The sequence below is a fragment of the Struthio camelus genome, chromosome 1 (genome assembly GCF_040807025.1).
Source record: "Struthio camelus isolate bStrCam1 chromosome 1, bStrCam1.hap1, whole genome shotgun sequence".
Lineage (NCBI taxonomy): Eukaryota > Metazoa > Chordata > Aves > Struthioniformes > Struthionidae > Struthio > Struthio camelus.
The window spans coordinates 13,705,106-13,731,236 of record NC_090942.1 but is presented as its reverse complement, the minus strand read 5'-3'; the positions used below and the strand labels follow the sequence as shown (position 1 = coordinate 13,731,236).

The 26,131-nt window shown below is 35.5% G+C and overlaps 1 protein-coding gene across 5 annotated transcripts in view; it reads left to right on the top strand.

Moving 5' to 3' along the window:
- PHTF2 (putative homeodomain transcription factor 2) overlaps nt 1-26,131 on the top strand; it is a 76,243-nt gene that overhangs the window by 31,735 nt on the left and 18,377 nt on the right. For 4 of the 5 annotated variants that reach the window (XM_068925417.1, XM_068925504.1, XM_068925283.1 and 1 more), the window contains 8 exons: nt 3,004-3,073; nt 4,878-5,036; nt 10,138-10,303; nt 10,991-11,155; nt 17,617-17,818; nt 19,854-20,012; nt 23,489-23,707; nt 25,500-25,628. In XM_068925417.1, the coding sequence (XP_068781518.1) occupies nt 3,004-3,073; nt 4,878-5,036; nt 10,138-10,303; nt 10,991-11,155; nt 17,617-17,818; nt 19,854-20,012; nt 23,489-23,707; nt 25,500-25,628 (1,269 nt within the window). The remainder of the gene's footprint in view (nt 1-3,003; nt 3,074-4,877; nt 5,037-10,137; nt 10,304-10,990; nt 11,156-17,616; nt 17,819-19,853; nt 20,013-23,488; nt 23,708-25,499; nt 25,629-26,131) is intronic. The other variant, XM_068925584.1, reaches the window with a different exon arrangement.

Genomic DNA, 26,131 nt, shown 5'->3' with positions numbered 1-26,131 from the left:
GAAGTGCTTTGGGTCAGGGAAAATCAAAAGCGTAGCCTGCAGCATACTGCAGAGCTGCATGGTGCTGAGCATGACGAAGTGAGCCAAGAGGCATCTGATGCTGTCTGTGCAGTGCTCCTGTGGTACGTGCAGCCTGCGCTGGCTTCGGCTACTCGGAAGAGATCCAGGTGGCTGGGGCTGTGCCAGATAGCATGGGTTGCTGGGGGTGCCTGGTAGATCTTAAAGGCACCGTACTTCAAAGTTCAGCTTAAGATATTGCTTTGGTAAGTGCTGTTGTATGTTAATGTAATCAGAAGTCTTGTGCACAAAAATTGTCTTGATTACCAATGTTTTTAAACAACGAGCTAAGCATTCTACTCCACTGAAAAGGAATTAGGTTGAGAACAAGAGTAGCTCTTGCAAGAAAACTTTTTTCTTTTTTTTAATCAGACTTTCTCAATAATTGCTCTCCTCGAGGCACCAGAGGAACAAAAGCTTTCAAATATGAGTACAAGGAATTTCAAATCAAGGCCCTAACATGTTGCTTATTTTCAGTGTCCTTTCAGTGACCATGAAACCCCATTCACCATTACAGGAGAAATCCTTATAACTGCTATGTAATACAACGTTATTCAAATAATATCTTGCAAATAGGGTCTTGTGCCGTTTAGAAATGCAGCTTGTTTGGGTCTGTAGTCCAAAAATCAACAAATTAAACACAGTAGGAGACCTGATACTGTCAATATAAGTTTGTGTTGACTGAATTTTGTGTAATACAGGTAACACTGAAACAAACTGCTAAGTTCAGGTATTGTAGACTACAGCTTTAATCTCAAAGCTACTGCAGTACTGTTTATAAGTGAACTTTACTAAAATCGCTATTTTTGAGCAGAAAATCGATTTCCAATAATATAAACTTATAGTTTAGAGCTGCCCTATTAAGCATCATTTAAAAATTTGTGCAAGAAAAAGTTCTTAACAATATTAAGTCCTTTAAACATTTTTATTTAAACTTTATTTTTGCTATTAGGTAGCAAAAATGTGTTCAATACTGAAAAGAAATTATGTGAGCTAAACAGGATTGGCCTGAACAGTATGAAACTTACACAGAGAAAAGTAAGAATATGTTTTTAGTTAACCCTAACTTGCTCTTTTCTGCATACGTGACGGATATCTGTGACACATTAAAGAGTGGAGAAAGTGCATCTTAGTGAAAGGAATTCTTTCGCTGGGTGCAGTAGAAGATCTCGTTCTGCATAGTTCATGGATACTGAAGAGATTTGAGATTTGAACAATGGAATTTCTTAAAAATGTGTCATCAGTGCTTTCCCTCTGATAGATGCCCTACTGCTGGCTTGATTTTTGCAGAATTCTGTCTTTAAGACAAATATAATTTTAGCCACAGTGGTAGATTGTTCATAGAACTAGGGTGGGAGAGGGTTTATTTCTTCTAAGATGGATGCAAATCTTTATTTAGATTTTCAAGTACATTTAAAAATTATTATATCATACGTTTTAGTTCTAAGATCTAGATTTGTTTATGTGAAGTATGAGTGGCTTGCTTATGCAAGATTTCACAAGAATTTGTAGCTACTTCTGGAATTAATAATTATTATAACTGTGAACTTGTTTTACCTTCCACATAAAATGCTGCAGTGTTAAGATTGCTGTTTCCTTTAAAAAAAAAAAAAAAAATTCCATGTGAAGCTCTATGCATTATTAATTCTCTAGTACAACTATTTTTCTGCATTTGCCGTTCTGAGAGCTGATCTTGTCCTGTCCATGTTTTACTTTTATTAAATATGTTTTGTTTAGTTTCATGCAAACTGTTTTTTTCTAATAGACATCCAGTGATCACTTTGTATATATGTCATTGGGAACAGTTGTACTTTTTCATATCAGTGTGAAAAATCCAGCTGAACTCAGGTTTAAGAAAAGTATGAAGAGTAATATGACTAGATATCATTGATCTTTCTCTCATTAATGGTCCTTTCATTTTTACCCTTTCACCTCAATGTCATTCTTATATTTAAGTAATAAATGTTTCTACATATTTTTGAAATCTAACAATATTGGAAATTTAACAATTTCCAGTGACAGTTAAACCATTTCCAACATAATTCCTTTCTGATGTTTTCTTTTTTTTTTTATATTAGATTTTTACTCTATGTGAATTGCACTCTATGGAATCATTCTGGATAATGTGTCTAAGAGCAAAATCTAAAGGAATCAGGATAAACTCACAGCTGTCTCTCAAGCTTGAGAGTATAGTGTCGCATTTTAGCTTTAAAAATAACTTGACAGTTGTGCAGGACTGCGTTTGGCTCTTCAGTGAAGGAGAATATTGTTTCTAAAAGACAGAATAAACAGAAACTTTTTCCCTGCTGTTTTTTATCTTGTGTGTGTGTGTGTGTTTTGGTTTGATTTTTGTATGTGTATGTGTTTTTTCTTTTGCTCCTTTCCTCTGTAACAGGCTAATCTTTATCCAGAGTTAAGAAAAATTCAGCCCTTTTCTAGAGTTTTGCACTTAAAATAGTGGAGCTTGCTGTTATTAGTGGCTCTTGACGTACAGTATAGTTTATTATCATTTTTGAATTAAGTAGTTACAATGTACACGTTTTGTGAAGCTTTATTGGACATAGAAAAGAGATTCAGGAAAGTAATTTGTGGCAGAAGTTACGAAAACCTAAGGGAAATATATTACTAATTCTTGAAAGTGTGTGCATAATATGTTGTTTGTATCCAAGCCAAGGGAAATAAGCGCTCAGAGCTTAATCATGTTTGGAAAACTACCTTATGGTCAGTACTTGGTAAGATTTTGTATAGGTTGTAAAGTGTGTAAAAGGCGTTTATTGTTTTTCGTTTCTTGGAACATTTATTTCACAGTACTTTATCTCTATGAAGTTGACATACTGGTCTGAATTTTTAATAGCAATATAGGTTAAATCCAATTACTGACCACATCAGTGTTTTTCTTTTGAACTTTCTGTGTGAATGTATTCTGATCGTATTTGCATGTTGCAGGGTTTGAGAAACAAACCAAAGAAAACGGGACATGTGAAACCAGACCTCATAGATGTTGATCTTGTAAGAGGTAGGTCTTGAGCTAGAAAAAGCTGAATTTCTCAGCAATTCAAATTTTTGAGGGCGATGAACAAAAACAAACCCTGCTGTCCTGTGTCATGTAACAAGAGTGGATTAGGAAGTATTTAAAAAAACTGAACACGCATAATTACTCTGTGAAGAAGACAAATAGGAAATATTGTTTAAAGAAGATCCCAAATTAAAATTAAAAAGGGTTTTTTAGTTTAATTTTGACATGTAGATTTAGATTTTGAATAGAGAAACAGACGAATTGTCATGGATCATCGTTTTGGAGTTACAGTTCAGAAATCTCCTATTCTTACACATTTAGACTTTTTTCCAAATCTTCTGACATCTAGAAGAAATGTTGTAATTTTTACAGAAATTTCAACATATAGGCCCTGAATATTTCTTTCCTATTTTTAAAGGACAAAAGAGCAAAAAGCCACATATCTTCCTTTCATTTTCCACCTGCCTTAAAAAGGCTAGAAAAAATATTTAGTGTTTTTTTTTTTTTTTTTACGTGAACTCAATAGCCAGCATGGACTCTTGAATCCATTCAAGTAGTGGACTTTGAATTCAAATCTCTAATAAACTAAAGTCTTGTTAAAGTTACAGCAGTTCTGTGTCTAATAGTATTTGTCAGGTAAGAAAATAAGGAGCAAAAAATCTCGATTCTATCTAATGGAACATGACGAACTAAGGAAATGAGCTGATTTTAAAAAACTTTTATAGTAGTGCTCTTTGGAGCAGGTACCTGGTTGACTTCTGACTAATGAAACCTTCAGAAAATGGGAATAAAAGATAAAGAAAAAAATCAAATAACAGTTGATCTGTAAGGAAACATCAGATCTAAAACCTAATATTTATACGAAATAACAATGACTTCAATATAGTGGATCTACTACATATATGTAAATAGCGTTCAAATAAGTGACTGCTCTACTGAGATGTCTTAAGCTGACATCAAAGAACTTCCAGTACTGGCAGTATTTTACCTGTATCAGCACAGAGCTCGGTAATACCAGTTCCACTTGTAAGAAAGGTGGAGATGCATAGCAGACATAACAGCATATGGTATGTTGCCCTTCCCAATCAATAGCCTCGGTGTAATTTAAGTCACATCCCCATTAGCTCTAAGTAAACGTAACACTTTTATGTAGCTGCCAGAGCAATGGCAATTTTCAAGAGGAAGAAGAAATGGAAGCCTACGGGGTGGGGGGGGGGGGAAAGGCTAAGTGAGTGATACCAAGAATGGTGTCGAAGGAAAGGAAAAGATGAAATTTTCCTGGAGTGGTTTCCCCGTTCCTGGGGATAGTCCTCAGTTTGAGTGATACTATTCTACACTTCTCAACGCTAGTCCGGTTTCCTGGATGACTTGGCTGGAGCAAGTTACACACATTGGTGCTCTGCCATGCCTGCACAGGCATGTGAATTTCTCACGTGACTGTCTGTTGCTTCATATCAAGTGTCTGATACCTTACTGAAACAAAGTAAATAAATTAATGTTAGCATGGTAGGAAATGGCAGTGTGTTGTTACTCACGCATTCCAAAAACCAAAGTATTGGTAGGAGTTTCTCATGATGGTAGTCAAGTTTTGGATTGTAGATACAGTTAATTATAGAATCAGTTGTTAAGTATACTAATTTACCTAAATCTGGTGGTACTTTTCACTATCTTAACTATTCTGATATTCAGCAACTAAAGCAAATGAAGTATGTTCAGATTTTTTACCGTTATTTAAGAACTCACTCTCTTTCGCTCTGTGTTTTTTAAAATATTTTTTAAATTTTATTTTTATTTTCTTTTTTAGGATCTGCTTTTGCTAAAGCAAAACCTGAAAGTCCTTGGACATCTCTGACCCGCAAAGGAATTGTGAGAGTTGTGTTCTTTCCGTTCTTCTATGGGTGGTGGCTACAAGTGACATCGAGGGTCATCTTTTTCTGGCTGCTTGTTCTGTACCTTCTCCAAGGTAGAGTTGGATTACAGGATCATCTTTGACTGAGTGCCATATTTTAACCATTTCAAAATTGCTGCATCTTACTTGGTTCACTCTGTGCTATTACGGTTCATTCTAGTATTTTCTGAAACAGTTTGCAGTCCCAAGCATGTGTCTTTGGATTAACATTTCTTTCAGTGTGTAAAGGGGACATCTTGAAAATGTAAGGATTTGTGTGAAGGCTTTCTTCAGCGTTTAGCACAAGTGTTAGTTTGTCATCGCTATATGCAACTTAGGTTTCCAGGACTATCTAATTTATTTTGGGACTGAGAGGTGTCAAGGGGCCTTTTGGCTTGGGTGGTGTGTTTGCTCTTCGGCTTTTAATCTTTCTAATACTTTTACAGTTCAAGAGCTCTTAGCAAGAAGCAGGAAGTACCAGACCTGCCAAAGTGTGACAGTGTGTGCAGTCTGCTAGGATGATCTTTGACCAGTTTCCGTGTGGCCTTCCACATGTTAGCAGGTCATATTAGATGCAATTAAACTTCTGGCTTATACTTTAGTTAAATCTCAGCCATGCTCCTGAATGACTGACAAATAACAGGCTATTTGTCCTCTATCCTTCTGCTAATTTCCCCATTTCACATGGAGATAGTATGCATCTTAGTTTTATACTTCCTAGGTTATAGAAGGACTTTTGGGCACCCATTGTCAAACAGAAGGCAATTCTCAATATTTAAATAGGACAGCGATTCTGAAGTTCTAGAGATCTGATTTTATGCTCCCCTTTAATTTATATATAATACATAAGAGGAAAATCAGAAAGGGAAGAATGTAGTGTAATGAGTCAGTATCTAACAGTGTGAAAGCTAGCACGAGACTAAGTGTATCAGAAGCATGTACCGTAGAAACAGAATAGAGGGTTGAAGAAAGTTGAGAGCAATTTAAGTGCACTGAGAAACTAAATGATGGACACATTTTCCGCTGAAATCCAATTATAATACAGTACTGCTCTTCAGTTTTGCCATCTGTCCTTGCGGTTGTGAATCACTGGATCTCTTGGAAATATACATAAAATAAGAAACAGAAAAAAGGGAAAGTGTCTCTTTGTGATGATGTTAGCAGCTTCGAGAACGTGTAAAATCAATTTCACAGTGCCAGTGTTCCAAACCTTGAAACATATTGACAAATATTCATGTGATCTGCTATCAGAACTTCCCCTATACCCATTTCAGAGATAGGTACTTAAGTATTATTGTATACATTAACCTTCTGTGTGTTTGTACTGTGCTAGGTGATACTACAATATTAGTAATTTTTATCGCCTTGATAGTGTTTTAGATAGTAAGATGCATGTATTACGCTTAGTTCATTGCCATGTTCTTAGGTAGTTTATTTTGAGAAACGCATGTCGTTATAGTAATTTTTTATGTTCCAGTGCTTAAATTTGTTTTTTTAAGCACTGCTTAAAAAACTGCAGACGTACCCCTGTGCAGTTTCTGCCGCCTTCATAAAGTGCTAAAAAAGTACACATTTGAGACAAGTGCTTTTATTAAAGAAATTCTTTAGGGAATTCATTACAGAGATAAGGTGTAATTAACCTCCCCTCCCTCCCTCCAAAGTGTCTCTACACCTATGTTTTACTAATGTTATGCCTGAAATGCATTATTTCCTGAATTCATGCAGTCTGGACTGTAGTATGACAGAATAGTTCTGATTTCTGTACCCTAAAGCATTTTTAGTGAACAAAACAGTCATGAAGTTGTTGATTTAAAAACACTGAAAAAGAATTAGTAGTACTTGTTATTAGTCTGTAATCCAGCTGTTTGAAACTCTTGTCATTTAAATTGTGTTGAATTAAAATCAGATTTTAATTTATTTTGTTGTTTTTTAAAAATAAATTGAAAGACTTACAATGTGCACATAAATGAAATGAAATTGACTTTTTTTGGTTTGGAAACTATTTAAAACAACCCCCTCCAACCTCTTTTTACCATATATAACCTTAACGTGGTGTTTATACTTTACTCTGAAAGTGTTTTCTATCCTTCAGTTCATATAAGGTCAGTAAGACGTCACCAGAACATCAAAAATCTGTTATGCAAAGTTAATGACAGAACACTTCAAAATTTCAGTGGCCATATTTCGGTGCTGAATCTAAATTTTGTGCTGTAGTCAAACTTGTTATTGGACACTATTGTAAAGTGATATGACTTAATTTTTATTATAGATATTTAGCTTAACCATCTTTTTATGTAATTCTAAAGTATTCTGTGTGGATTTATAAACTGCCCTTACTTGGAATTATTGCTTTGAAATTGATTAGCTTTAGTGGGATTCTGCCTAACATTTATATAAATTACAGAAAAGAACTCTGTCCTTGACCGTAGAGAACTCCGTATTTTATTTACATTCGTTTCCTTTAGTATAGCTAGGTATGATTAGCAAAATGGATGATAAGAGAACTACAGAGAAACGAGTTTCTTGCCCAAGGTCACATAACAAGCCAGTGAATAAACGTAGAAATAAAACAGTGTTGTTCTGATTCCTTATCACCTAAATTGTGCTGTTACTTCATTTTTACTTTCAAAATATTTCAATATTATGATAGGAAAACTAACCTTAAGTGTGAAATTGTAGCGTATGTTTTTATCCAGTGTTTAAGTATGAGCCAAAGAAACTTCAGTAGTGATGCAGCAATTACTTATTGTGCTAAGATGCATGTTATCTATCTATCTGTGTGTATATTATATGTATATTTATGTATTTTCAAATTTCTTAGAAATATATTTGAAAATTTTAAATATTGAAAAGATAAGTAGTTGTTGGTCACGAAATGTACAGTTGCTTTCTTTGATATAGTCTTTTTATTTCATGTAATTTCACTAGTGTCTTTGTCACAAAATGAAGCACTATCATCTAGAAAAAGACCAGTCCAGATATGATAAATAACTTCTGGAAGAAGTTGGTTTCTTCTAGATCACTCTACTTTGCTGCATGTGTTTGTTTTTTGTTTTGTGTGGTGATTTTTTTTTTTTTTTAAATAGCAGAAGGAATACTGTAGTGAAGTCTTTGAGATTATGCTGTGGAGGCTTGGTCCTGCAATTCATTTCACGCTCTGTGTACTCAGAAATATATGCTTATCCAAGTTGCACAGTAGTGGTCAAAGTTATCTATTATTTACACTTTATGAAGCTAATTGTATGTTTGAGAAACTCATGTAAGCCTATTTAGGAAGGGGTAACGTTATCTGTACCTTGTACTAATTTACTGGTTTTTTGTTTTTTGTTTTTTAAACAAATTGAGTTTCTGGATGATGCATAGTATCTTTCTGAGAAACCTCATACTGGAAAAACTCAGTCTCATAATGAAAATACTGTGTGTGTTCAACCTAATATATAAAGCATAACTCAGGGAAGATTAAACTTAAAAACAAAATGATGGAGATTTGTGTGCTTTAAGTTAGGAAAAAAAAAAAAAAAGATGAGAAACTAGAAATAGATTACCATAATCAAAAATAATTCTCCTATTTTGCACGTTTATTCTGTTTCTAACAGTGGCTAGCTCCCTTGCTAAAGATTTCCTTGTTAAAAATAGGTCTAATCTCTTTTTGGTATAAAATGTTGCAGCCAAGCATCAGCTGTGTTAGGGGTGGTTTCATGTGATGTATTTTTTGTATTTGAATGTTATAGCCACATGCAAAACTATGTATAAAAATATATTTTTGAATGAGTGTTGTTAGAGAACTAGTGGAAGCTGTTGAACTTGTACTTTGTATTCCTTGTGCTAGGAGCAGATGTAAGAGGTGAGACTTTTAGTGGTACAAGAACAAAAACAAGTCCTCATGGGATATGAGGATCTTAGGAACAGAGAATTATTCCCCCTTTCTATTCCTGAATTATTTCTTCATGTTTTTTTCTTTTTTTTTCTTGGTAGCTTTTCTCACCCGTGCTTCAGAACGCAGTGCTTCAAACTTTAGATGCAGAGTGACAACAAGAGGTGTTAAGCAGAGAAAAAGAGAGGGTTTGCCTCTTCTATCTGTCCCGTGATTGTTGAATGTGTCTGGACTGACCTAAAGCCTGTAAAAGCATTTCTGAGTTGCAGAACTTGTTGGACTCTATGCAGGAGCAAAAAGAGCTGTGATTGTATAGGGGAAACTGGTCATAAGGGTTACAAAGTTAGCTGTTAACTAGGGAACTGGAACCTGCCCCCTTTCCTGCCACAGGTACTAGTTGGAGTCCTGGTCACTTCGGTTGGACTACCTCATAATTTACATGGTTTGTCTTTGATCTTTCCTCATTACTAAAAAATATACATACACATACATATATAATACTGAATACATACTTGAACTTGCATGGCTGTTTATCTTTGTGAGCAGTTTTGTCCTGTGTTTGGAAGATGGAGTTTAAAATACTTTCTGCTAGAGCATATAAACTCTCTTGGTCATTGCTGTGTTTAAATTGAAGCAGGATTTCAGAGAATCACAGGATAGTTGAGGTTAAAAGGGACCACTAGAGATCACTTAGTCCAAACCCCTGCTCAAAGCAGGGTCAGCTAGAGGAGGTTGCTCATGGCCGTGTCCAGTTGGGTTTTGAATGTCTCCAAGGATGGATAGACTACAGCCTTTCTGGACAACCTGCTCCTGGTTTGATGACTCTTACACTCATCTACCTTTCTGGATTGTGCTGTGTCGTTTTAGGCCAGACAAAACTAAGTTTATCTGGGCTGCTTGGTGGTATTTGCTTTTTCTTTTTCTGTTCTATTGAAACTTCACCTTAATTTAAAACTCTTTTACGTTGCATCTAACTTTCCGAAAGCTTTTTTTTCTCCCTTACTTTATTCTGCCACCTCTTTTGAGCAATGGCTCTACTGTGACAAGTGTCATAGAGAGAGAGATGAGTATTAAGATAAGTTGAAAAAGTGATTCTATACCGAATCTGCAACTGTTTAAATCCTGCTTACTCTCTATATCATTACAACTATTATTTCTTCCTCCAAGATTGCGTGAGTTGGTTTAAAATACAGGTGAAGAACTACATATGACTGTTTCTGATTTTAAGAAAGTCCATATAAAGAGATGGCCATTCCAGACAATTCAAATGTTGAACTGAACTTAATTTTCCTTCTTTTCCAGTTGCTGCTGTAGTGTTGTTCTGCACAGCCCGGAGCCCACATAATATACCTCTAACTGAAGTAATTGGGCCAGTATGGCTAATGTTGCTACTTGGAACTGTACATTGTCAGATTGTTTCAACACGAACACCTAAGCCACCTCCCAGCACAGGGGGCAAAAGAAGAAGGTATAGTCTGTATTAAAAAAAAAATTATAATTTAGGATTGTGAAACTGTTCTGAAGAATGTGCATGAAAAATTGTAGGAGTTTGCAGTCAGTGCTTTGCAAGAGATGAGAAGTTGATGCTCTATTTTTATCTGAAATTTTAAAATTGGCACTTAAACTCTTAATTTGCCTATTTAAATGTTGTGCTCAACTAACTTTAAAGCATTGACTTATTTAGCTTTTAATGCATTGAATCTGACATTTTGCCACAGAATAGCTTGTAACTGAGTATTAGTGGAGTGAAAGTATTGATATTATTGCAAATTTAGTGTTAGAACTTCATAGAGTACTAATTAATGTTCTTTGTGGGCAATGTACATTAAAGAAGGATGCAGTTGGAGGCATAGAAAGCAAGTCTTTTAGCACTTAATTGACTATGTTTTGCTACAGTGAGTTTGTCCCATTAAAATGGGAAAACCTGCAGTAAGTTTTTTGTATTTTGCAGGCTTAAGCCTCTGATGATCAGCTGAAACATATTTTGGCTTAAGGGTTATGAAAATAAGTAATTGCTATGCTTAGTTTTATTAAATGAGGCAAAGTATTTTGAAATACTGCTTGTTTTTGCATGCTTAAAACTGCTGAACACCTTATAGAACTAGTAGATGGCACTTACAAAGCTACCTTCCAATTTTAATCTCTTCTGATGAAGGAAATTAAGGAGAGCAGCACATTTGGAAGTACATAGGGAAGGAGATGGCTCTAGTACCACAGATAACACACAGGAGGGAACAGTGCAGAGCTACGGTACAAGCACCTCTTACAGTATTGGCGCTGTCTTCAGAGATATCTGGCATGCTGCTTTCTTTTTATCAGGGTTTGTATTTATTCAAGGCTACCTATGTGTTAGAGATGCACTATCCCTTTTCTGAAAGAGTAAACATTGATCTAATGATTAGATAAACCTTTCTTGATCCACGTTTATCTTGTTTTTTTTAATAGTGAGATGATCTCAGTATTTGAACAGGTATGGATGTGTTTTCATTCTTGACTTTTGCAAATGCTGGTGGAACAATATTTGAGATGCAAAATTAACATTCTTTTCTGTTTGCTCGCTCTCCTCTTCGCTCTCCTCTTCGCTCTCCTCTTCGCTCTCCTCTTCGCTCTCCTCTTCGCTCTCCTCTTCGCTCTCCTCTTCGCTCTCCTCTTCGCTCTCCTCTTCGCTCTCCTCTTCGCTCTCCTCTTCGCTCTCCTCTTCGCTCTCCTCTTCGCTCTCCTCTTCGCTCTCCTCTTCGCTCTCCTCTTCGCTCTCCTCTTCGCTCTCCTCTTCTGCAAAGTTTGGATGCAGGAGTATTCTGTGTGGGCTATCAAAGATGAACCGACTTAGTTTCTTTCAATCCAGTCAGAAAATTTGACTGTTTGACTATAATTCTTACTTCATCTTGTTTGACTTACTTCTTACTTCTTCTTGTTTGACTATAATTACTTACTAATTTGACTATAATTCTTACTTCATTGCATTAGCTGCTTATTACTCTGACAGAATTTGTATAGAAATCTGTGACTGTCACCAAATCACACTCTCTTTCTGGAAGAAAAGCCTTCAGGATTCAAATAGGCACAGCATTTAGTTTATTTGTAAACACTGAAGATGCAATTTTTTTAATGACTGGAAGAAACACCTAGCCATGTTATATTCCAGAGGTGTTTTGCTCATGCAGTACGCTGGACGTTTTAAGAACTAAAACCCCCCTCCTTTTTTTTTTTTTTAAAAAGATCTATAACCCAGGTTTGTGAGTTCTATATGTCAATGCTTATTAACAGGAGAAAATATACTCATAAAATGGTACGAAATTAAGAAAAGGGATACTGTACATTGTTATGTTGATGTTTTGTTGTGCATGTTGCCTCTTAAATATTGCAACACTAACACGCCCGTCATGATATGTTCTCTTAAGCCCTGGTAAGGCTTATATTGTGTTATGTTTCATACTGAGAATACCTTATTGCAACCGTGGAAAAGGTTTCAAAATATTTAAAAATATTGGAGGAGGTTTTAATCCCACTTTTCGCTGTGTAGATTAAGGTAGATTTGACAAACCAAGAGTGGTATGAGACACCACTACTGTTCTTTGGGTAAGCCCACTTCTCAATGAATTACTCTGTGTGTGCATTATTTTCTAGTATGTTTGGAATGTAATTTTGCAAACTTTTGAATGTTTTCTGTGTTCAGTGAAGATATCCATTTGCTGTAAGAGAACAAGTGTTAGCAGACTTTTTTTTTTTCTTTTTCTCTTCTTACTTTCCTTTATTTTGGGCTCACAAGGAGTGCTTCCAGTTAAGAAGGGCAGTGTGGGTCTTGCTTTAGGACTTCTTTAAACCTTTTAGTGAGTGGTTTTATATTTAGATTTTAAGCCTCAATGAAGACCCTTTAGTGTATACGCTATCTCCAAAGGATAAAGAGCATAAAGTGACTGAGAATGTTTTCACATCTAGCAGTACTGATCCTTTAAGCTGCTATAAGTAGCCTCTAGTCACTTGTTACCTCCTCATTTTTAGAAGTGCTGTACTTTGTATGTCTGGAGAGTGAACCATATCAGGAACTGGCCCAGCTGAAAAGGATATCATGCAGATCAGTTTGATCACCTAATTTTTCTCATGGCGAGGCAAGCAACTGTGTCAGCAGAATGGAAGGGCAGAGTGGGAGTAGGAACGAGTGAGCAGAAGCTCAGTGTGGGGGATGTGGACTACTTAAGCTGGTGAAGTTTTTGGTAAGAAATCGGTATGAAACCCAGTGCAAGGAAGCTGCAAAGTGACATTTGTCCTGTTTCCTAAGGCATATTTTGAAGCCCTTTTAAATAGGGCTGTGGAATGTCTCATTAGTGTTTATTTACAGCAGTTGTTAACATTATAACGTATTAAATTTTGAGATAACATTAATGTTGCATAGTGAATTAAAGTTTACCATCTTGATTTAAAATTTGTATTGCAAATCATTTTCTGGAGTTTTATATACAGTCCTTAAATACATGGTTTCAAAATTAATTTCAGAAATTATCCTCTTACTCTAGCGCAGTATGTGATGTACCTAATCTCCACCTGAATGTATGCAAATGGCTTATCTGGAGTTGCGCGTTAACTAAATATCCTTCTGAGTGGTAGAATTCAATCCAACCAGTAAAATATAATTCTGAATTTTAATCCATCACACTGACAATTTAAGAAATTCTAATTATTATGGGGAACGCTACTAATGTGATCCCCGTTAGCAGGAATCATATTATAGCTCTATAATATGCTCACCGTCATGATGTTGGGCGTCCCCAGTCACTAGGACGGAATACATAGGTTTAAACCAGCTCAAGCCTGTTGCTCTCTCTGAAATTCTTTTGTTAGTTGTTCAGTTGTTATACTCTGGGCTAAGAAACCTATACAGTACTCCCATGCTGGTTTGGTTAACTCAGGGAGACATTCACACTCAGTTGAGTGGATCAACTGGTGGTGTCAAAAGAGATGTAGTCAGTTGATCCATGTGACATAGCTGTTTATCTAAGCTGGTCCCCTTTGTGTTGAGATGGTCAGCTTTCTGTGCCACAGCCACGGTCTGTCACACCCTACGTTCTTCCCTGAGCTTCCTGGGCACCTCGCCCTTGCCCATCTCCTCTGGGGGTTTGTTGTTCGGTCACGTTACTCCAGAGAACCAATTATGGAATACTTAAAATTTTAACTTTTGAACAGTTTTCAATCCTGAACAACCTTTTCAATGTACAAGGAAAGAGTTTAACCGATCCCAGTGAAAGCCCGTGGGAGTATTTGATAAGGAAAATCTACCATCTTCCAGAAACTCAATTTAAATATTTGTTATTGTTTCTAGCTAATGCATGAATAAGACTTGAAGCCCTGCTTGACCTAGCTTTTGGGTATGTTCAGGCTTTGTAGGACCTTTTTGCATTCATTCAAGGATTTTTTTAGTGTTGTCCTTCTTGCTCTTAAAATATTTTTACTTCCAGCATGAAATTTTAACAAGTTGATTAATAGTGTGTATATATAGTAATTCTAGGAAGCTATGCATTTCTATCAGATGAGAAAGTATTCATATTTTTTATTGTTTTAATGCGATATAGTGGGTGAAAGCTTAACTTTAAGTTTATGCATTTCTCAGCTGAGTTTTAGACTTTAATTTAGGGATTCTTACCAAAAGTAACTTTGTTTTCCTTTAAAACTAAATGAAAAATTTCACTCAGGTTTATTTATTTTTCAAAGCAAGTCTTGGTTGATATCCACCTAGTATGTGTTTCTTGCAGTTCTAGCACATAGGACTTCAGTACATAACTAATTTCTATCTGAAAAGTTTTATTTTTATATATATATACACATATATCCATCCATGTATATTTATATATATATATGCACACTCATATACACACACACATATAGAGGCCTATATATGCACACACATACACATAAATGTATAAAAGCAATATAAGCACAACATAAATACATAAACATAAAGTATATTAAAAATACATTTTTTTTCCTCTCTCTCACCCATTCTTAGTCAGTTGTTTGAAGCTACTTCTTTCTAGTAGTTTTCAAGTTGAGACAATGATTTTTCTGGAAGAGGTCATGTGAAATGAGGGCATGGTATTCTCCCAGTTTTAACCTAACTTCCTAGATGTGCGTGCAGAAGAGTCCAATTTTATGCAGCTTGATCTCTGCAGTGAAATTCAGTAATGGGGAGAAAAACAAGTTTTATTTACACCTGAAACATTTAGAACTGCAAAGGCCTATGTATATGTGTAAAAGCCTCTCAAATCAAACTTGGAAGGGTTGTCCTGTTATCTACATATGTAGCTTAGTACCCTGTGGAGCTGTCTGACTGGATGTGTATCTATAGGTATATGATGAGAACTGCATTCTCTTTGACTCTGTTTAAAAAACACACCAAAAAATCCCCCCCAAATCTATTTAATGCATTAAAAATTGGCCTCTTCAGACTCCTCTGTATTTGAGATACTTTATTATTATTAATGCTGCTACGAAGCTGCTCGTTCCGTAGTGCTCAAAACTGAAGCTCGTTATTTTACAATGAGCTGGCATGGAAAGGCTGATCTTGTTTTATTCCATAAGCCAAACAGTATATTTTTCCATTAAATAAGTGAGGCTTTCTGTCCCTTCATTTGTCTTTATCTTCCTCACCTTAGTTAAACAATGACACTATGGAACTGCACAGAAATAAAGTTGTAAAGCATTTAATTTTGATAGTTTTGGCATGTTTTTCCAAAGCCTTGGTAGTGTCTTAAGTGAACTTCATGAATTTAGAAAATTAAAACGACCTTTCTATATGAGCTAGCCCATTAGTAATCTGCAAATGGGAGGGGGCTTACTAACTGCTCCTACACCATGAAAAGTACTAAAACATTTTGCTGTCTTTTCACCTTTGTAAGCTCATAATAAAACAACCTTTGGAAATGTATAATATTCACCAAAAGTGTTTCTGTTGGTTTTGTACTCATTTAGAAATAAACTGTACTAAGAACTTTGGGAATATGTCAGGGAATAGTCGGTAAGTTCTGTAACATAGCTTCCCAGCTGAAGTTCTGGCTACTTGTTGCTTCATGCTGGAGCCAAAAAAAAAAAAAGTTACGATTGGCTTCCAGGAAGGGGTGAGGGTGTCCATATTCTGCAAGATGAATTGCTTGTAACGTGTTTGTTCCACTTTATTCAGTTCTCCCTAGCCTTTTTGTGTTCACGTCTCCCTGTGTGTGTGGAATACCTTATTTCATGAAGGGTGTGAGGCAACTATCCTGGTTCATAAGATGTGCATATCAAAGAGGAATTCAGTCTTCTGCTGTGTAATCCAATCCCTGATAGAATGTCTCCCTCATTAAAGAGAAGGGTGATGCACAGTGATGCATATATTTTAATATTTTTTCAGTACTTTTGAGTCTTGCTAGATAGATTTCAGCCTTGTGAAAGGTGAGTTTCTGTTATAGAAGGTATTTATATGTTTTGCAGTGAGTGGGCCTGTCTCAGGTGGTAGGATCCTTACCTCTTTTATGTTCATGCCTTCCCAAGGAGCTTAATGCAGCACAATATAGTGCTATTGAAATCAAGGATTCTTAACTGCAGCACTTAATGTGACTATTAAGTTTTATTTTTATGGGGAAATGCAGTGATAGTCTTCCCGCATCATAGTGCTTCCTCATAAGAGGATATGCGGAAGATCAGCTGGACAGTTTCTAAATAGTTTAGTCCAGAGTAATAGTCCAGAGTATTTTACTGTTATTTAAAACTGAAGTTTACAGAATATATATATATATATATTTATAAGGGTTTTTTCCTTCCCCCCCCCCCCCACAAGAAGTCTGAGAATCCAATGAATAGCTGTTAATATCAACTTGAAGTGTTTTGTAAAGGCAAAACAAAATACAAGATTGTCGTTGCTTTCTGGATAAAGATTTTCCATGTCACTTTGAGATGCAGAGGCTTAAGTGAAACTCAGGTTAAAGTACAATTTCCTCTATCCATAAGATAACAAGCTTCTACTTCCTTTTCATTTCTTTATTGACTGTGCTCCCTAATTTGGGAGAGCAATTATCCAAACTTTGCTTTGAGAGAGCGCGTTTCTGGCATTACATATTCTTGTTACTACATCTGTTGACTAGGCAAAGGCCTTGACTTTTAGAGAATATTATGAATGACTGTTCATGGATGTTAGTAGTCTCCTCTTAATAGTTTATTTAAGCATAATACATAAACTTATTTTGTGATTTGAAAACTGAGTAATATGGGAAAGCGTAGATCACCTCCTGATTAGCAGGCTTGTCAGTAAGCAGAGCGAATTAAAACACAAATCTGTGTGTCCAGAGTAGTAAAAGGAGGCTCATTTCCAACTTGAAGAAATAGCATTTTACTTTGAGTTAATAATATGTAAAGAAAATTTATCATACCTCTTACTTTTTTGTTTTGTTAGTTTTTAGTTAAGATAGAATAGAAAACTTCTGATTTACTGTTAGGACTTATGGTTCTTATACTGCCAAATGGGTTGTGATGAAATTTTAATTTTGAAATACAGGTTTCCTGTTCTCTTCTTTCAGTCACTAATTATATAATTTTCTTCGTTTCGTTTCACGTCAATTTTAGGAAAAAATAGTGGACGTTATCTGGAAGATGGAAAAGTTGCAAATATTCGATCGAGTGTTAGTTTTGTTTATTAGTTTGACTTCATTTTAACAGTAAAACTAAAACATGGGTGGAGGAGGGTAAACAGGATTTAGACTGGAAAAAACCTTGAAAGATTCATTAATCGCATATCTGTATTTGTTTCAAATATAGATCTAAGAAAGCAAAGAACTCAATAGATAAATCAACAGAGACTGATAACGGCTATGTCTCCCTTGATGGGAAAAAGCCAGGTAGAAGCAATGAAGAATGCCTACAGGCCCATGGGCATCACTGTGAAGTGATTAAGCCAGAAGAGTCAGGGTGGAGCACTGCAACAGTAAAAAATACGTTCAACAGTCATAGTCATCACAAAGTAAGTGTGCATCATTTCTTTCAAAACAAGTTTATTAGTTTATTAAGTTATATATTTGTTGTATATTTATGGTGCTTTTGATGGATTCTCATTTATTTTATACATAAGATGCTTTCAAAATTAAAGTAAGCTTGTGGTGCTGGGACCAAAGTGATGTTCTTAAGTCGTCTTATTTCACCCTGAATTCCTAGGCTCTGCTTTCACTTGCCCCTTCAAAAGTCTCTTCTTTACAGGCATACCACCAAATTTGCATGTGGTATTTCAGTAAAAAAAGAATACGGTTTTTAGAGGAGGTGTCTTCTGGCTGAAATCAAAACACTGCATGGGGCGGGAAAGGGGGTGGGTTCCAATTCCCTAGTTAACAGCAACATATGTGAATCATCTGCCGATTCCCTTCTTTTGTTTTGGCTGATCTCTGTAGAAGATGAGGAAAGCACAATTTCCCTCTCAGTGAGATAGGGATGGCTCCCTATAGTGGGAAAGATGGAAGAGGTAGAGAAAACGGTGATGAAAGAAAGCAGAACATTTTGATTGGTTGGATCTAGTTGTTTCCTGGCTATCCTATTTTCATCTTACTTTTCTACAAAATATCTTTTCCAAGATAACTTTTTTTTTGTTTCCTTATCATTGGCAGTTGAACATATATTGACTGCCATTACAGCTGTTATACTTGGCTCTGGCTCACTAACATTTACTACAATCAATGATCGATTTTTTTCAAGATAATATCAAAGGAGAAGATTATTCTACTCCAGATCTACAGGTTCACAGTTTTATTCAAGAAAGGCACTGCATGTGCGATTCAATAGCTAAACTATTTACCAAGCCCTTGAAGATCCGTGTCATTAAGTCAGAATGGTAGTGATAAAGGTTCCACTGATGACAAAAGCTTCCTTCACTGTTGCCATGCAGATGTTCCTTCAGCAGTGATTGTCACTGAGATGCAGTTTTCTCTGTCACTTCCAAGCATTTTGCATTCTTGACAAAATTCAGTAAACCAATGATTAAAAGAAAGTTTGTTTTAAAAAGTGTTTTAAATTTAATAGAATGAATGAGATGTTGTTTGTGTTTAATTTGCATGCGGTGTACACACCTACCTCAAAGAGAAGTTGGCAGAGGCTAGAATAGGCTCCTCTCTTCTCTCGTTCTTCTCATCCATTCCTCCAAAGGACAACATATTTTGTCAGTACTGCAAAATGTGGTAGATAAGACACCACGGGCTGTTCTGTGTGTTACTCTTTCCTTATACAACTCAACTGTTGAAGAAGCAAACAACCTGACTGTGACCATCCTGATCAGAAGATGGTGTTTGTCATGGAAGAGAGAATGATGCCCAATTTGCAGGGAAAAAGGTTCTGTGTCTGTAGATAATAGCCTCACTTCTTCTGTCCTTGTAGCATTTTACTGATGACAGGAAGATTCCAAAGGAAAATTCATGGCATCCTATTTTGTGATCACATATTTTTATTTAAAAAGTGAAAATGTATGAAAAGGTTTTGACAGCTGAAAGAGTCTTGCTGCCCTGTCTTCTTCCCCTTGCTATAAGCGCTGCTTTTGTTCTAGCTTAAATTGGGGAAAAGGAAAGCGGGATAAATTTGCAATCTGAGTATTTTACAAGCTATCTGTAGCATGTTATAGTTGGAAGAGGAGGTACACGCATTAACTTTGTACTGTTTGTGCTGATAATTAAATGTTATGGTGTCTACTATCAGAATTTTGTATTTTCAGTCTTCTGGATGTATTGCTTATAGCTCTTTCCTGGGTAGCTTTTGTTTAAACAAAATCGCATTTAAAGTATGAATGTTCTTTAGTGCAATATGAACTACCCTTCCTTCTCTGAGAAATGCTTATTTTGAAATTTCGATTTCTATTTTATAAAACTTGCTGTAGTACTTACTTTTTAGCATTGAAAATGCATTAATTTTTAGTTCAAATGAGTATTGATAATGTTGCAGAGAGAAATATGGTTTCAATATTTCAGAACAAGACTTAGTATCAGTGCATGTCTTTATTAATACTGTATTGTTTGAACTAGGATACTCACAGGACAGTAACAAATTTATCAGACGAAGTTTCTAGTGAGGAAGGACCTGAAACTGGATATTCTTTACGGCGCCATGTAGAGCGCACTTCTAGTGATTGCACAGTTCGAAACAGGAAATCTCACCATTATAAGAAACACTATCCTTTGGAGGTATGTTCTTTTCCGTTGCTGCTTTTCTGTAAATTGTTAAAACCTGTTGATCTCTCTTTGCATCTGTTTTTTTTTTCCGCTCAATCTTTTATCTCCTTTATTGATTTTTAGGAGTCTGTTAATTGGAAATCATGCTAATGGGGAAAGGGATTTTATTTCAAATGGCAGTGTTTTGATTTTTTTTTTTTTAATTTAGTTGCTTTGAGCTTCATTCTTTCCATTTGTTGTAAGGGTTCTAAAATATCTTCTTTAGATCTCCCATCAGAACACGGATAACTATTGCTGTCTTTTGACACTAGTTATTTCCTCTGGAAACTTGTTTTGGCTTCATATTAGGAAAGAGACTTCTCTCTCTCTCTCTCTCTCTCTCTCTCTCTCTCTCTCTTTGGCAATCTGATAATTGGCAATGTATTTCTGTGATTTCAGATTTCCTTGATGCTAGTGCTTATTCTTTGGTGTCCATTCAGTTTGTATTTCAGATCCAGTAGCTTTGTTGAAGAGAAATCTCAGTGGAAGAGATTGACTATACCTCTAAATTTTCATTCCTTCATGTTTATTAAAACAGTCATTTGAAGTATTGCTATGAAATCTGAACAAAAGTGTTGTTCTTATTGTATTGCAGAAAGACCACAAAAATACCAAAATTTTAAGGGACTAAATGACATCAAAGCTAAGAATAGGGATACTCGAACATTAAAAGAAAAACAGATTTTTTTTTTCCTATTTTAAGAAGCGTGTACCCTTTTTGCTAATGGTATTCAACCTAACAGAACCTTTTTTTTTTTTTTTGAGCAGGCTATTTCTGCCAATTTTTCTTCTAGGACTGTGGGAAAAGAATGTAAAGAGTAATTACAGCTCTGACTAGACTCCACTAACTAAACTCCACAGATGAGTTTAATAGAGTCTGCTAAATAAGCCTTCTGCTTGATAAACCCCTTCCTAGAAGGTCCAAATCATACTGCTTTCTGTGGTAGTAACTACAAAGCATTGGGATTTGTGCTTTGCATAGAAACGTAATTATTTTCTGCTTTTATTCTTTCATTTGTTTCATACAAGCTCCAGTAAGAAAGATCTTGAAGGCTAACTTTTAAATGTTCTGTGCCTTATGCATGTTTAGTTTAAGATCACTGTCTTAGCAGGTAGATACTGAGAAACGTTTCAGTTCCATCTTACAGCAGATGTCTTTTGGCTGCACACTTGTGCAGCTGCTAGGATTTGACAAGAAGAAACAGAAAGCAACAAATACAGTCACATTTTTTCCAGCTTAAATATATTTTCTCTTGCATAGAGTATTTTAGAGCTTGAAAACTCTAAAGACGTTGGCTAAGGAAGAGTGTGTACAACTCCTGAGAAACCAAAGAGACTACGTTGGCTCTATGAGTAGCTTTGGCAGTAATACTTTACACATGTTACTCATTTGCTTGTCTGTCTGATGCCATAAAGAGGAAGCCTTCGTTCGTTGTTACCAACTCTCCTCCCCCACATATCTACAAAGCAGATGAAACAGTTTTCAAATCTGTGAAAGCTTTCTTTGGGTTTAAAATAATATATATATTTTTAGTGAAGTCAGTGGATGTGCTCCCAACTTCTGTCCTACATTTTCCTTTATCTGAATGTTTATTCGTCAACTTAATTGTTGTTTTAGCAACCATTTTCATGGTTCTTATTCACTTCAGGACTCAATGATACCCTGTAACGACTGTGTTGTGTAAAAGAATCCTTGACTGTTTTAGTTATTATTTTTAAGAACAGAAGATAGTTCATATACTGTGTTTCTGCATTAATGCTATCTCTCACTTTGTGAGAGGAAGGGCTAGAGTTCAGAGCAGATAACTTCTAAATATTTCTTTACAATATTGCCCACAGAAGATAAATTAAGGATAATTTTTAGCAAGGAAAAAGAACTCTTCTTCAAGTAGAAGTACATTACAGATCATACCAAACTATTAGTCCTGCTAAAATTTTTTGATTTGATTTTTTTCGAGTGTAGAAAAGTGAGTACATTCTTGAAAGAAGATGTAAGAAATAAATTTTGCTTTAAGAGGGAATGAGAATTGCCAGAAGTTGGTGATGAGTAGGAGGGTACTGCTTTTAAGGCTATTTACCAGTCTTGAAGGAAACCGCTTGATTCTGGCAACAAGTTCAAGGCTCTGCATTCTTCTTTTGAAGAGAACATTAGATTTATATCTCTGTGTATATCTGTGTGTGTGTGTGTGTGTATCTGTGTGTGTATAAAGTGTGGAGGGGTTTGAATGCCCCAAACTTGATATTTTTCTCTAGGATTATCAAAGATGTGGGTAAAATTTGAACATAAGAAAACACACTTGCTTCTCAGTTACACTTCATTAAAAGAAACAATTAAGTTGTTACGTATGAATATGTAGATTAAATGTATACCAAGTATTGGGTACGTATACTCTTGTTTATTTTTTCTCTCCACACCTGAGGTATTCCTGTCTTCAAACAAGCTCACTCAGTCTTTGGCTTTGTGAAGGTATGTTAGTAGAAGCAATAGGGAGAACATAAGTTATAGGGGACTATGAGAGTCAACTCCCCTGTTACAATAGGCTGTTAATTTGTAAATGTCATTCTGGAACATATCGAACTTTCTTTTAAAACTAGTTAGATGCATGACCACACTGCTTATTTGGAAGGTTATTTCAGGGCCTCAGTCCTTGGATGATTAGAAATCTGTCCCTTCTTTTTTCAAGACCTTGGCCTTAGAGAAAGAATACTTTATCGTATGGTGAGTAGTGAGTTGAACAATACGCATCGTACAGAATCCAGCAGACTTTACAATTGAAGCAAGCACAATTGGCAAAGCCTTTTTGTGGTGTCACTGTACTTAGGATTTGGTTCCATCTAGTCTCAATTTCTGTGGATGGAGCTGAAGAGATAACAGCAACTCTGTCCCCTACATCCCATAATGTTGCTTTCATCCAAGTTGTTCTCCTTTTCTGAATTTAATTTTCTTTGTGAATTTATTTAAAACCTACACTAAGCAAAGAAAGATGTTTTGATTAGTACCTAAGTAGTTCAGCTGAAACCACAGAATGAAGCTCTAATGAATTTTTAAGAAACTTAATTTATACCATATAAAATCAGACATTTGGGACATACTTGGATTCTGTGGCTAGATTGATTACTGTTGAAGTCTGAACTAATAAGTTTTAGAAATCTGAAAAATACTCGTTTCCTTTTAATAGTTATGTCATTTGATTCTTCATTATATGACCCTTCCTCAACAGGTCAGGGACCACAGTCTATCACATGTTTATATAGTGTCTAACAATGTGCAGCCTCTTTCTTAGGTACTCCTTTAATAAGCACGTGATACTTTCTGATTCAAAAGATAATGGATTGGAACAGAAAAAATAGATAAACATGGGTTCACTCTATTTGAACTTTATAACTGGCCTCTTAAAGAATGTAGAGTACAAAAGCTGCATTAATAGCAATGCATATTTTAATTTCAGGATACACCTAAATCAGGTACTAGTTGCAGTTCTCGGTGTTCAAGTTCCAGACAAGATTCTGAGAGTGCAAGGCCGGAGTCGGAAACTGAAGATGTGCTGTGGGAGGACCTTTTACACTGTGCCGAATGCCACTCTTCCTGTACCAGCGAGACAGATGTAGAAAGCCCTCAAGTGAATCCATGTGTGAAGAAAGAATATAGAGATGACCCATTTCATCAGGTTGATATCCGCTAATTCTGATTTTTACAATACACATGTTTCCAGTCTAATCAGCTTTATCATCATAGGTTCAGGAGGCCTGTGAAAAATAACTTTGTGTTAAATGAAAGTAATAAAGCCGAAGTGATTTGATACTTGAATTAAAACAAGGAAAACTTGATTTCTACTATTCAGTCCTTTGTTTGTCAAATGAAGAGCATAGACAATATACTGAAATAGCCTGCAGAGTATTTCAGTATTTGAATCTTAGTTCTAATTCAGGACAGATGCTGATTGATTTATGCTTCCTGTGTTGTAGATGTTCTTTTTTTTTTTCTAGCAGAATTATCTTTCTGTAAGCATGTTTCAAACTTTTCTTTTTATATACAAGTATATACGTACATACATATTTAAAAGCAAGTATAAGCTTATTTAAAGATAATGTATTTTTACCTTAAAGCTAATCATTTTACTTTTTTTCTTTAATGCTGTTCAGTAGCAATATATATGCAGTCATTTCTGAAAATGTTAATGTTTGGGCATTACTTCAGTTGCAGCCTGTCTCAGATTAGTGTTAGACAGAATCTATTGTTAATACTTGATTATTAATAATCAAGTATTGGTCTGCATTTGGTAGAATCCATGCCAATGTTGGTCAGTGCCAGGAATATTTGTAATGCAAGTCTTATCTTTGACGTGCATGCTTCTTGTTTATTTGAACTGTTTAAATGAGAATATTAAACTTTCTTCTGGCCAAACATATAATAAATGTTGGTAGTGCACACATCAGTATTAAGGAATGTATTGTAAGAAATAGTGTTAATGCTAACTAAGAAAAATTCTCAGAAGACAAGTTTGGTTTTTTTGCTCACAACCTGTACTTAAAATGATATTTTTTGTTGATTAAAAACAGATAGCAATTTAGATTTCACGCACTGGTTGCTTTTTTGGTTTATTTTTAGTTCTTTTTGCTCATATTCCGTAGAGACACTTAAATGGGAGTTCTTAGAACAGGGAGTTGAATTGCAGTATGTTCACTGAATTTGGTTGTCTGCGATTGTGTTTTTTGTTTCATTCTAGGCTGTGAATTTTTGAGTTTCAGCTCCTGGTGTTGCTACTCCCTCTAGAGGGAGACATTGGAAATCTATAATTAAGACGACCTCTCTACAACTAATAAATACGTTGATCAGACTCCTACTGCTCTGCCTGAGTTTTGCCAGATATAGTTAGCATAGAGCGCCTTTATCTAGAATAAGGATCTTTTATTTAAAAAAATAAAGTTGCCCCTAGGCTTAGCCTAAGAGGAGTATTTTTGAACTGTTAGGAAAAAATTAATCAGAAAATGAAGTATTCCATTAAATATGTGGTGAAATTAAAGATGGCTTGTAAGTAGGTCTTTGTTTTCATATTTCCCTCTTCTGTGATATGTTTGAGGAAAAAAGTAGACAATTAACGTCAGCGACAATAACTGGAGACTAGTAGAAGCAGTATGAGGAAAGAGGGATCTCTCTACTCTGTTTCTGTACAACTATTTCTTTGAAAAGAATGATTGATTTTGAGGAATGTTGTAGGGCAAAAACATAGTGTGATAAGGAATGTAATTTCCCCCCCACCACCACCACCTTCTCTCTCCATAAACAGGAATTCTGGTCCATGTTTGTAGAATGTGTCATAACATATGGTAGAAGTAAATGCTGCATAACAATGTTAACGTCAGCCTAAACGCTTTTCTGTCAGTATATTGCTGACAAAGAAATATTGACGCAAGAGTAGATGTTTATTGCTGATGGAATATATTCCTTGTCTTCCCTAGAGTCACTTGCCCTGGATCCATAGTCTGAATCCAGGACTAGAAAAAATAAGCGCAATTGTGTGGGAGGGTAATGACTGCAAGAAAGCAGATATGTCTGTGCTTGAAATCAGTGGCATGATAATGAACAGAGTGAGTATCTTTTTCACTTTATGCAAATGTTATATTTAAGAGTCTAAACACTGCCGAAAATAACTTTTTTAAAAGTATTAGCATTATTGTTCCATGGCATACACCACTCTGATTTCTTTGTACCAGAAGTTAATTACAAGAACTACCAAATTTGAAGTGGTAGGACAATAAGATGTGTTTGCATTGTTAAGTACTTACTAATGTAGCCAACCTTTATTTTATCATTCAGAAGTAGTGTATTCCATGAATTTTATTTGTCCCCTCAACTCCTATGAACTGCTAATATGTTAGGTTAGAAATATATCAGAAACACAGATGTGAGTATTTGGATAAGAAGGCTTTTCACTCTGGGAAGCAAACATCTAAGAGAAGCAGCAGGATGTCTGACTTCCTTCTTCCCTATCCTAGTAATTTTTCCAAGTACTTCTCCTGAGGAAGGGAATGGAAAAGCATTTAGTTGATATTATATTATATTTCAATATAGACTGAGCAGACATCTTGTA